General features: G+C 36.5%; 1 protein-coding gene across 3 annotated transcripts; it reads left to right on the top strand.

Annotated features, from left to right (window-relative positions):
* The first annotated feature begins 1,075 nt into the window (after positions 1-1,075).
* LOC117623833 (protein ENHANCED DOWNY MILDEW 2-like) lies at positions 1,076-12,085 on the top strand. 3 transcript variants are annotated; one of them, XM_034354832.1, is made up of 20 exons: positions 1,076-1,323; positions 1,573-2,026; positions 2,103-2,199; positions 2,433-2,486; positions 2,621-2,763; positions 2,883-2,979; positions 3,088-3,186; positions 4,345-4,592; positions 4,681-4,782; positions 4,870-5,185; positions 5,282-5,409; positions 5,689-5,836; positions 5,935-6,036; positions 6,617-6,709; positions 7,424-7,465; positions 8,646-8,756; positions 10,060-10,131; positions 10,209-10,327; positions 10,507-10,570; positions 10,666-12,085. In XM_034354832.1, the coding sequence occupies exons 2-20, from the start codon at positions 1,608-1,610 to the stop codon at positions 11,884-11,886; spliced, it is 3,675 nt and encodes a 1,224-aa protein (XP_034210723.1). In that variant the 5' UTR covers positions 1,076-1,323; positions 1,573-1,607; the 3' UTR covers positions 11,887-12,085. The 3 variants fall into 3 exon arrangements, with proteins under 3 accessions (XP_034210723.1, XP_034210721.1, XP_034210722.1); XM_034354830.1 differs by having other exon boundaries at positions 4,870-5,409; XM_034354831.1 differs by lacking the exon at positions 2,433-2,486 and having other exon boundaries at positions 4,870-5,409.

Here is a 12,085-nt window from a genome sequence, read left to right as displayed (position 1 = left end):
TCTGCATACTGTAAAAACTCATCATACAGCACAATTAATCCATAAAATAAATTGCTGGTAAATAAATTACTGGTATGGACGATAAACCCGCACCATACTTTAAATAAATGTAAATGTGCGGTAAAATAAATTCATAAATTAAATTTGCGATAAAGTAAATATGCTTGTATGGGCACTAATTCTGCTTCATACATTTAAATAAAAGTAAAGGCGTGGACGATAAACCCGCACCACCCTTTTAAATAGATACTGTTGTATGGGTAATAAACCTACACCATACCATAAATAAAATAAATATGGGGATAAAAACCTCCACCTAATATATATGAAGTGCATAATATATCATATATTGTGGGCAATATAACTGCGCCACTATTCAAGATATAATAGATGGGTTTTAAGATCACACCATCATTTTATTATAGTAATTTGTGTTACAACGCGATGAGTAAAAAATTACACCACCATAAAATAACAGGACGGATTAAACAACATAGAAATTACAAATTACGTTACAAAGAAGTAAATTAAACAAGCATGGATTAAACAACATAGAAATTGTGAGAACACAAAAAAGAAAGTTTGCATGTCGTTGTAGTAGTAAAGTGAGAGTAGACATATGACAGAGAGGAGATAGAGAAATAACCACATAGTGTTGAGTTGAAAAATTTCAGAAATAAAAGGAGAGACTATCGTGCTGATAACGTGTTATAAAATAACCTGGGATATGTGCGAATTTTGAGCTGCACGTAAAATAGATGAGACACAGCATTTAACGAGGTTCGGCTATGCCTACGTCCTCGGAGAGCAGCAGCAGTAACTTTTCACTATATAAAATAATATGGCTACAATAGTGTTTACAATATATGTGGCTCATTGAATTTTCTCTCTGCTCACTCACCCTCTTTCTTCCTTCTCTTCCTTTTCTCTGCCTGACTCTCTTTCCTCTTTTCTTTTTCCTCCTTTCTTTGTTTCTTTCCGTTTCTCCCTTTCTCTTCTTTCTTTGTTTCTTTCCGTTTCTCCCTTTCTCTTCTATCTTTGTTTCTTTCACTTTGCAGGTTGCCTATTTATAGGCAGATTGGTGCAACTCTCGTGAGTGTGCAGTAAGAAAAAGTTGCCAACAAACTCTATCAAAAGTCTCCAAATGAATAGTTAGTGGGCTCCACACAAAAACTTTAAAACAAGAAGTTCAAATTTCGTGGCAAACAGAGGAAACAAGCTAACCCAAAACCCACTTTCTGCATTGGCTTCTGTGAGTCCCATCGATCAAGAGACCAAGCTTTTCAGAGCGGCGAAGTTAGGGTTTTGTGTCAATCTGATCGGGTAGGTGAACATTGTTGAATTCTCAATTTCTTCATGTTCTTGTCTTTTGAGTATGCAATTCTTTTCGAAACAGTAATCTGCCTGTTTTCTTTTCTGTTGAACAATTTAAGTTTTCGAAACCCTTTGCAATTGTTTGGTTACTCTTTAAGGAGCTTAGGAAACGGAGGAAAATTTAAGTTTTCGAAACCCTTGCCTCAATTAGTGATATTCATGGACTGCTTGTGTTATTTTTTTCGATTTTATTTTTAGGTGTAGTAAATTAAGGGTGTGAGTTGAAGAAGGTTATGGCACCGTCAGATGACTCAGATGATGAGAGCGAGCATTTGCCTGATTTTGTTACGAATTACCATTTTATAGACGACGAGGATGTACCCGTCTCTTTTCATGTTTTGCCAATTGAATGGAGTGAGGGTAAGAGGCAGGATGGCAAGACTCGGCAGATATCTATGCGTGGCACTGCTGATAATGGGCTTCAGAGAATATATATGCAGGTTATCGCATGGAAGTTTGACCTTTCCAATGTGGATCCTGTGATCTCGGTGCTCTCAAAGGAAAACCACTGGGTCAGGCTTCAGAAGCCAAGGAAGAGCTTTGAGGACATAATAAGGTCAATCTTGATAACAGTGCAGTGCCTTCATTATGTGAAGAGAAATCCTGAGACATCCAGCAAATCTTTATGGGATCATCTATCTAAAGTTTTCAGGTATCTTTCAAACGTGTAAACATCTCCTTTGCTAGTTTTCTTAGCCCAAAGTCCGACAGTTTCACTTTATTTGCAGCTCGTATGAGGTCAGGCCGTCGCAGAATGACCTGGTGAATCACATGCCTCTAGTTAGTGAAGCTATTAAATGGGACGATGCCTTAGCAAAGTCCAAGGTTTTGTCTAGTTCTTTTCTTATCATTGTAACTGTACTGAGTAATTAGCCATTATGGGGATTTTAGTAGGATTCAAGCTTTCTATACTTGTTTTTCTTTAACTTGGTTTGATCTCTGTGTTATTTTCACTCTATTGTTATTTCCTGTTTCCTGTTCTGAGCCTTCTGCATGAATTATAAACTATCTTTATGTTTATGCACAGTTAATTAAATGACAGATTGTGTTTTGAACAGTTTTTAGTCAACTTTCTTAAAGAGAAGCCCATGAAGAGGAAACTATATGATGAGGTCATATTCTCTTGCTTATTTGTTTACTCTTTCATTAGCACACTTTTATCCCTGAGTTCTTTTATTTATTTCTCTAGTTTGGCTTTTAGTTTCATGTTACAGTGTTTGAGCCAGTGAATTCATTGGATTTTCAGGACATTCAAGCTACAGAAAAGCCCGGGTTTATAGTTGATGACCTGGAAGATTATGTGATTGATGTTGAAGACGAGTCCAATGATGATGACAACCTGTTTGATTCTGTTTGTGCTTTTTGTGATAATGGTGGAGATCTTTTGTGGTATGTTCTCGTGTTGTCTAATTTCTATGATAATAGTGATAATCTTGGCATTATTTAAAGAACTTAATTTCCTAGAATTAATGGTTTAAATGTATGTGTTTATTTTTTCTCTAATACAGCTGTGAAGGGAGATGCCTAAGGTCCTTTCATGCAACTGAAGAGAGTGGTGAGGAATCTATGTGTGAATCTCTTGGCTTTACACAGGATGAAGTAGATGTATGCTCTTATTAACCACTTTTGTTGTAAATCCTGTTTCTTTCTATTTGGTTGTCTTTTCGTTATTGCTATTATGATTATTTTTATTTTATGTTTTGAACTTGGTAGGCGATGCAAAATTTCTTCTGCAAGAACTGTGAATATAAGCAGCATCAGTGCTTTGCTTGCGGGAAGCTAGGATCCTCTGATAGATCTTCAGTTGCTGAGGTATGAATTCTTTTCTACCTAACTGTTAGCATGTTCACTTGATTAGTTTTAGCAAGTGGCACTCTAATATGAAATATTGTTATAGTTATTCTATTTGTTCGTGTCTTAATGAAGCAATACTCAGTACAGTTTTGTTATTATTTCTGTTCTTTTGATGTGAAGTGTGCTGCAATTTCGTTATTATTTAGCAAATGGCACTCTAATATGAAGTGTGCTGCAATTTTGTTTTCTTTGGATGTGTGGCAACGTGATGAGTTATTCAGCAATGAGCTGTTTGGGATCGTTTTCTAGTGTTTGGTCTACTTGCTCCTTGTCTTCTGCTATGCTCTATTGCTCTTTGATTATACTTATATTTTTCTCTCCTTTGTTGTCCTTGTCGTGATGTTGTCTTCCCTATTTCTGGGACCTGGATCTTTTCTTAAGTGTGTTTGTAGTGCCCAATTCATCCTTTGTGCATTATTTCTGGTTGGCATTCTTTTCTGTTTCTTATATTAATGTATTATTCTTTTTTGACTCATTTTGCTCAGTCTAGCTAGAATAACTTTTTCTTTGCCCAATATTTTCCATATATCCCATAGCTGATTTAGTGAATTTCCCTGGCACTGATATGAATTTTAGTACATCTGTGTTAGGCTACACATATATTTCTCTGGTTAATTATTATTATTTTTTTGAAAAAGAAAGGGATTTGAAGCCATAGGAAAGGTGAGCATTAATTATCAGTAAATCAACTGAAAGAATGGCCATACAGGATATTAACATAAGACCAGCCTGTTGGGAACATGTAGAGACCAATTACCATAAATAAAGAAAGTGGTACCCCTTCAACAATGGTCATCACAATGCACCTCCATAATATTTTTTAGTTCTTTGATTTTGACCAAAGCAAATTGAATCAATTACAAATATGAAGTCCCCACCTTAGAAGTAACTGAATAAATATGTTTTTACTAAAGAAATTCATTTTCTTTTGTAAAACGTTTTGCGATTTTGTTGGTACCGTTATCTGGATTATTGTGAACTTCTTTTATTTATTATATATATCAGCGAGAAGTTTTCAATATGTTCTTTTCTGCCTTTTCATATTGTCATCAACAGGGTATTACTATTATTCTTATGTTCGGTTTACCTTAAAGCATTTCTGTTAATTGCTGTCAGGTGTTCCCCTGTGTTTCTGCAACCTGTGGTCAATTTTACCATCCACATTGTATTGCACAACTCATTTATCAAGACAATGGAGTTACTGCTGAAGAGCTTGAGAAAAACATTTCTAAGGGGGAATCTTTTACGTGCCCAATACATAAATGCTGTGTTTGTAAACAAGGAGAGAATAAGAAGGATCCTGAGATGCGTTTTGCTGTCTGTAGGCGTTGTCCAAAATCCTACCATAGGAAATGCCTGCCACGGTACTCTTAATTGTTTATTTATTTATTTAATATGCTGTTTGGAGATTACTTGTTTCTAGATGGCCAATGATTGAATTGCTTGTACCAGGGAGATTGTATTTGAGAAAAAAGCGGGAGACGTAGAAGAGGAGGATGTAATAATAAGAGCTTGGGAAGATCTATTACCTAATCGTGTACTAATATATTGCATGTAAGTATTAATTTTTCTGAACTAATTTTGTTCAATCCTTTTTTCGCTTTAATTTTTCTGAATGCTTTTTCTTTTTCTTCGGATTAGGAAACATGAGATAGTTGAAAGAATTGGAACTCCAATAAGGGATCACGTAAAATTTCCTGGTGTTAAAGAAAAGAAGACTACCATTGTTAAAAGGAAGACTGGTTTTGACGAGAAAAAGAGAAAATGGACAACAGAATCTTTTCTAGATAGAGAGAAATCTGTGACAAAGAAGAGAAACCTTTCCTCTGAAGAATTCCGTAGGGGGCAAACGGCTCCTACATTGTCTAGACAGAAGCTGAAGTTACCTTTTCCTGCAAAAGTGGGTGGTAGCAAAACTAGTGAAAAAGTACCATCTCGGTTAGATATATCAAGAAAGGTAAAAGTAAATAGTTCATTGAAAAAGGAAATTAAGACTTCCGTAGCTGAGGGAAAGAAGTCCTCATTGGGTGATCAACTATTTGACTACATGAAGGGGTCTGAGCAAGTGAAGTCAGGGAAGCAGGGTAAACCTGATGGTGAGTGTAATTCGGCAACAGTTAATCCTGCTTCAAAGAAGTTGAGCAGTGAAGAACCATCTTTAGATGCAGCTTCAGAGAGGAGGTAACTATTTCACTCATTGTTACCAATTCTATATATCTGTTTATCTACTTTTCACACTTAAAAAAAAAAAAAAAAAAAAAATTAACATTACCTCTTTCATCTAATGTATGTGTATATTGCCCACCTGTAATTTAACATCTCTCTCTCACTCTCTCTATACACGAGCACACACACACACGTGTTTGGTTACTTTACAAGGACTTACCATGGCTGCAGACAATTTTGATTTGAGGTTTCATTCATGTTGTGTAGTTGTCTGATTTATTTCTTGCAATTCAGATTATTGGCTTTAATGAAAGATGCTGCATCTTCAATAACTTTGGAAGACGTTATAAGAAAGCACAAAGTTCCATCTACTCATGCATTTTCGTCGAAAAATGCTGTGGAAAGGAACATTACACTGGGAAAGGTGGAAGGTTCAGTTGAGGTAGTCTAAACTGAGAGAATTTCAACTGTTATTCTGGGCTATGAGTTTTTATGATTTCTTTTATCATGCATTTTGTAATGTCGCCCATGAATATTTAGGCTATTCGAACGGCGTTACGGAAACTAGAGGAAGGATGCAGTATTGAAGATTCAGAGGCTGTTTGTGCGCCTGAGATTCTTAACCAGATTTTTAAGTGGAAGGTGGTTTCCTATTTATGTCTCACTTTCCTACAACTTATCTTAACTTGGGTGTTTAGGCGAAGATTATTTATATTAATTTATAGGTTTCCTGCATTAAGGCTTGTTGGTATGTGTTCCTTATATGCTAGACTTGCGCTTCTCAGCTATATGCGTATTCAGGTTATGCTTGGTTTGTGTCTCGGGTAATGCGGTGTAAACTAGCCAAGTGAAACCAAATATCACAGTGCTCAAACTTGCCTTGATTGAAATTGGTTGAGCGTTAGGAAAGCTTGATTAACTATGCTCTAAGTTGTGCTTTGAATGTTATTTCCAGCATGAGGTTGGCTTGTATGTGAGATATGCTGAACTTGAGTTCAACTTAAGTTCAGTCAATGTGGGATGTGAGATAAGCTGAACCTGTTTTTTCTTTATCTTTTCTGTTTGAATTTGTTATGCCATTTTATTCATATGTAATATTTGTAATATTTGTTATGCCATTCTATTAAAAAAAAAAAAATGTAATATTTGTACTAATGGTTCATTAGAAAACGGTCGTGCTCTCTTGCTGTCCCATTAGTATTATTGACTTACTTTGATGCAGAACAAGCTGAAAGTCTATCTTGCACCTTTTTTGCACGGAATGCGCTACACTTCCTTCGGTCGCCATTTCACAAAGGTGGAAAAACTAGAAGAGGTAATCTGGTTGTGTTCATGTTTTAGCTATTTCAAAGTGACACAGCGCTTTTTTGTCCAGCACTTTTTTGTTATCTTATTATTTTGGCTTGCACTACTCAGCTTATTTTGTAAGGTAATATTCTTAGAGGAAACTTGCAGTTATGGACATGTCCATCCCAGTCATGTTGATCAATCACTTATGCTCAAGATAATCTTGACATTTAAAAAATTGCATGGTTGTTTTTTTGTTTCTCCAGTCAAGGATAATGAGATCACTGCATCGACTGATGGATTTCTTTTTAATTGTTTTTTAATGAAAACTTTACTAGTGGACAAAGTCAAGAAGTTGCAAAGTAATTGCCAGTCTAGGACAAGAGGTTCAACTTTTAGATGAAAAGTACAATAATCCCATCTTCGAAAATTCTATTATGACATCCCACCAAATCACCCAAAAAGCTCTCTATTCACACAGTGGTGTGGATGCTTGTTTACTCCTGTTTTCACATAAATGTTTGTCTTATCTGCTGCTGTGTTTTTGCCTTTGCTTTAATAAATTTCGTTTCTTCTCAAAATTTTTTTTTTTTTTTTTTTTTGCCTTTCTCTTTGACACAGTTTTACCATTTTTTAAATCTGGTCTGCACACCTTCCCTTTATTAAATTTGAGCTGTTGAGCGTGGATTATGAGCTCCATGAATTCTTGAAGAATTCTAAAGTAATAATTTGGTATGTGCAGATTGCTGATAGGCTCCATTGGTACGTAAAGAATGGAGATACGGTACGTTTGTATATGTTTTTCGTTGTGGTTTTAGTACATTGGTGTATGTGAGTGCACTATGTGTTGTAACAAGAAATATCTTCTGGATGCTGCTTGGAGTTATGCAGTTGATAATACTCTCGTATATGTTCCTGATGCTTAATGATCTGAATTGAATTATGCTTATCCAAATTATAGTCATGCATGATTTTTTATTTGAATGGTCGGTTATTTGCCTGTGTGTATTCCTTTTTCAGAAGCTTCTTAGCACCTGAAGCTGTAATCACTGTTCACATATACGCCAACTCAATAGATCATTATAGTATATTTGGCATTTTGGGTTTCTGACTGCATGGATTAAAACTGCAATACAAACTGTTGCAGTCTTGCAGCTTTATATTTATCAAATATAAAGCATATCAGTTTTTCGTTTAGAATCTACCACTAGGACCTTATCATCTTAGTGATAGCAGAAGTGTCGGTATTTATTCTTGAAAAGGAAAAACTTAAGGAGATGAATATTTTACACTCCCTGCAAGCTGTGCTGCACTTCTTTGTGAGGGAACACTATTCGTGGGAAAGAAGGGTTTGGGTAATTTAGTGTGTTTCTGAGGACTATTCCAGGGTTCGTATGGAGGACCTTTGTGCTTTGGGACAAGATCAGATTTTATTTAATAACATTGGATTCGGAGATATTTCTTTTCATATATTTTTGTTTCTGCTTGTCAAGTTTCTATTTAGGCTGTCATTAGATGTATTTTATTTAGTGGATTACTTGTCTGTGGTTTTTTTTTTTTTTTTTTTTTTTTGTACCTGGTTTTGGAATCAATAAATTCTTAAAAAAAGAATCTGATTATACTATACTTTTATTCTGCAACAAAAAACCTATGATGATATTGAACTTTGGTTTAACATGACACAGTTGATTGGGCTATAAATATATTCACCACAGAAGTCATAAGTTAATAGTTTCTTTAAAAATCATTTTTTTTGTTCTTCAGTACACATTAAAAGAATAGAAAAGATAAATTCTGGTGTTGTGATTCCATAATAAATGGGATATCAATATGGGATCATGAGCCTTAGGTTGTTAGATATGATTGCTAGTGGTTTGATTATTTTAGTATTTTATGTACTTTTTCAGTGTTCATTACCTCATCAAATTATTGCTCACCTGATTGCTTACGGTCTCAATGAACAGATAGTAGATTTCTGTTGCGGTGCTAATGATTTCAGCATCATAATGAATAAAAAGCTTGAAGAGACGGGGAAGAAGTGCTTTTACAAAAACTATGACTTCATTCAACCGAAGGTAATCGTCATCAATATCAGTCCTAATATTGGTCAATTCACATACATCAATGTTATCCTTAAAAAAAACATACATCATGTCATCAATGATATACGTGTACATGATTGCATTGGTCACCAGTGTTCAACACAGTTGAACATGGAATATGATGTATGGTAGAAACTAGAATGGTGTTTGCAGTATCAGAAGTTACTAACTGTTTATAAGGGTCCGAACCACTTGCTAGAAATATGTACGCTGGTTAGCTTTATAGTTTATCCCGGAAGTTGCAGTTGTGGGCTTTCAGAGTCAGAAAATAATGAGGTAGTGAGGGAGAAGGATAGCCTACATTTAGTGGCGCTGTGTGATGACAGGACATGCTTCATATATTATGCAATAAAAAATGATAGGAAATACTGTTCTTTATCAGATCTGTTTTCATCCATTAAATGATAAAACTTCTGAGGGCTAGGGATATGTGACAAAATATGTGCCTTTACTTATTGCAAATGGTCGGGACCCTAATTTCAATGGTTTTTAAGGGTCCTTATATATTTTTGTCTTAGAGAGACTCAATGTTCGTTAAGTTTCTAAGTCTTCTACTATGTGAAATTCTTTATGAGTCTTTGGGGTTCGATTTGAAGCTTATAAATAATTCCATTACTTAAGATTTTGATGAGTAAAATATGAAGAGTTGTAAATGGGTTGCTGTCTTAGTATCTCTGTCTATGTTTTCTCCTATTTCTTCTCCTGTTAATTCTTCCAGTTCTCAAATTTTCTACAATTATGAAACCCTAAATTTGTTTGTTCTTTCCTTAAAGTTATTATAATTTCTAAAAGTTTGCCATTTATAGGCCCAGATTGCAAAATTGTTCAGAAGAATCACGTACTGGGATGTGGTATATATTTTAAATTTATTATCAAAATAAGTGTTTTTGGGCTCTGATATTGGGATAACTTTTTGTCATACTTTTCAAATAATGTGTAAGGGGACCTATGGTAGATATGCAAGTACAAAAAATCTTGTACTTCCACTGTGAATGCCTACCGTATTTCAGACTTTGGGTTTATGAGGTTTGTAATTATAGTGAAATGCAAATTGTACAATCAGCACTTGGAGTTTATTCCTAGTTCTTGATTCTCTTCATCCTCATTTTTTGCTTAAAAAAGTTACTGTGATTAATTTTGTTTCTTATGATTGTTTTCATATGTCACAACCTATGTTGGGTAGTAGGCGTTGTGCGTTTGCATTTTGGTAATTTACAGGCTTATGAAACAGAAAAACTGGGAAACTGATCGTTTTATGTGGATTTTCATTTGGCAGAACGATTTCAATTTTGAGAAGAGAGATTGGATGACTGTTCAACCAAAGGAGTTACCGTCAGGGTCACACTTGGTAGGAATTGGGGCCTGTTATTTGTTCAAGATGTTTGAATAATTGTTTCACTCTCCCTAACTTTGCTTCTTGAGCAGATCATGGGGTTGAACCCTCCTTTCGGAGTTAAAGCATCTTTGGCAAACAAGTTTATTGACAAGGCTCTCGAGTTCAATCCAAAGATTCTTATTCTTATTGTTCCACCAGAAACTCAAAGGTAGCTGCTTTCCACTCTCTCTCTCTCTCTCTCTCTCTCTCTCTCTCTCACACACACACACACACACAAAACACGCGCGCGCACACACACACACACACGGAAATGCATCAGCGTGGGCTTGCCTTTGAGTTGGACTTAAATCTGTATATAGTTTCTCTTACAATTGGGTCTGTTATTAGGTTAAATGAAAAGAATTCACCTTATGACCTGATTTGGAAAGATGAGCGGTTTCTGTCAGGAAAGGTAAAATGAGTTGTGTTTGTCCTTGTGGCTGAATCTTAATTTTGTGAATCAAAATTTTTGAACGTGAGTTTAATGGTTGCTTGTCCTCCTTTCAGTCATTCTATCTCCCTGGATCTGTTGATGGGAATGACAAACAATTGGAGCAATGGAATGTGAAGCCACCACCCCTGTATCTTTGGAGTCGTCCTGATTGGTCTGCTGAGAACAAGGCTATAGCTGAAGCGCATGGTCACAACTCTGCATCACAAGGGTTTATGGAAGAAGATCAATCCGACTGCCTAATCCCTGATCATTCAGTAGTTAATGATGAGCATTATGGTCAAACACTTGTGCAGATGGATGATGATCCCATAAAGACTGATAGTCCCAAGGATGTTGCAGGAGGGTCAGTTGTGACGCAGGTATTAGAGGGGTCTTGTAAGATCAGTGTTGACAGAGATGGCCATGTGAGTCCTCGTCCTGGAAAGAACCACATTGAAGAGATATCAGGGAAACTGCAGTGTGGTGGCAGAGAAGAGCATCGAAGTTGTATGCTTGAGAAATCTTCAGAAAAAAAAGTAGATGGTGTAAAAGTTTCTGGTAGTGAGATACGAAAGGAAATGCTGCCACACACTGAGCCTGCTGAAAAAGGAAATCGGCATTCTGAGCCCAGCAATTCTGGTTCTAATATGGAGATAGAAACTACTGATAGTGGGACCCACGCCAACGTTGCTGATGATACAGGCAGAAGCTTTGCCATGAGCAGTGATGAGGCGTACTCCAGTCTGCCTCGTAGATGGAGCATTGCTGCTAATTCTGGTTCTGGTTATAGGGCTACAAACGTGGAGCAACTGTTTGTGGGGCACATGAGGGAAAGGTCAGATCGCCTTGGTTATGGACCATATTTGAATCACGTAGAAGACCCATTTAGGAGGGAGTCTGACATACGCTCGCAGGTTCGCCTTTATGGTCGGCCAGATTCGGATCCTTTAAGAAGTAGTTATCAAGTGGGTCAGAATCCTGTTAGTGGCCAGAATGGATCGTATCCCTTTACTTATGGCCATACTCATTTTGGTTCAGCAGCTGGGTCATCTTACAGAAGTAATACATCAGCCATGCAGCGGTATGCGCCTCGGTTGGATGAATTGAACCACATGAGGATGGGTGCCTTAGGACCTGAGCCTAGTTTAGGATATGACCCGCACGTGTTCAGTAGCAACGTCCCTTTTGATCCCAGGGCACCCCGACCCGGTCAGCATGGTGGCCCCATGGGGTTTGCTCCTGGTCCTCACCAAAGCTATTCAAGCCAAAATTCAGCAGGTTGGCTGAACGAGTAAAGTATGTTCCATGTGATATGTAGGTTTTGGCTTCCGTACATAGATTAGCATATGCTTGTGAAGATGTATTGTAACCTTTTACTTCATTTCACCGTACTATTTTAGTTGCTTCTTGAAGTGAAACTTTTTTTAACTTTCTATTGCTTTATCCTTCCATGTTTGCCATCCCTTTTTAATTTCAGATCTTTATATTTGGGCT

The sequence above is a fragment of the Prunus dulcis genome, chromosome 4 (assembly GCF_902201215.1).
Source record: "Prunus dulcis chromosome 4, ALMONDv2, whole genome shotgun sequence".
Lineage (NCBI taxonomy): Eukaryota > Viridiplantae > Streptophyta > Magnoliopsida > Rosales > Rosaceae > Prunus > Prunus dulcis.
This window is presented reverse-complemented; position numbering and strand designations above follow the sequence as displayed.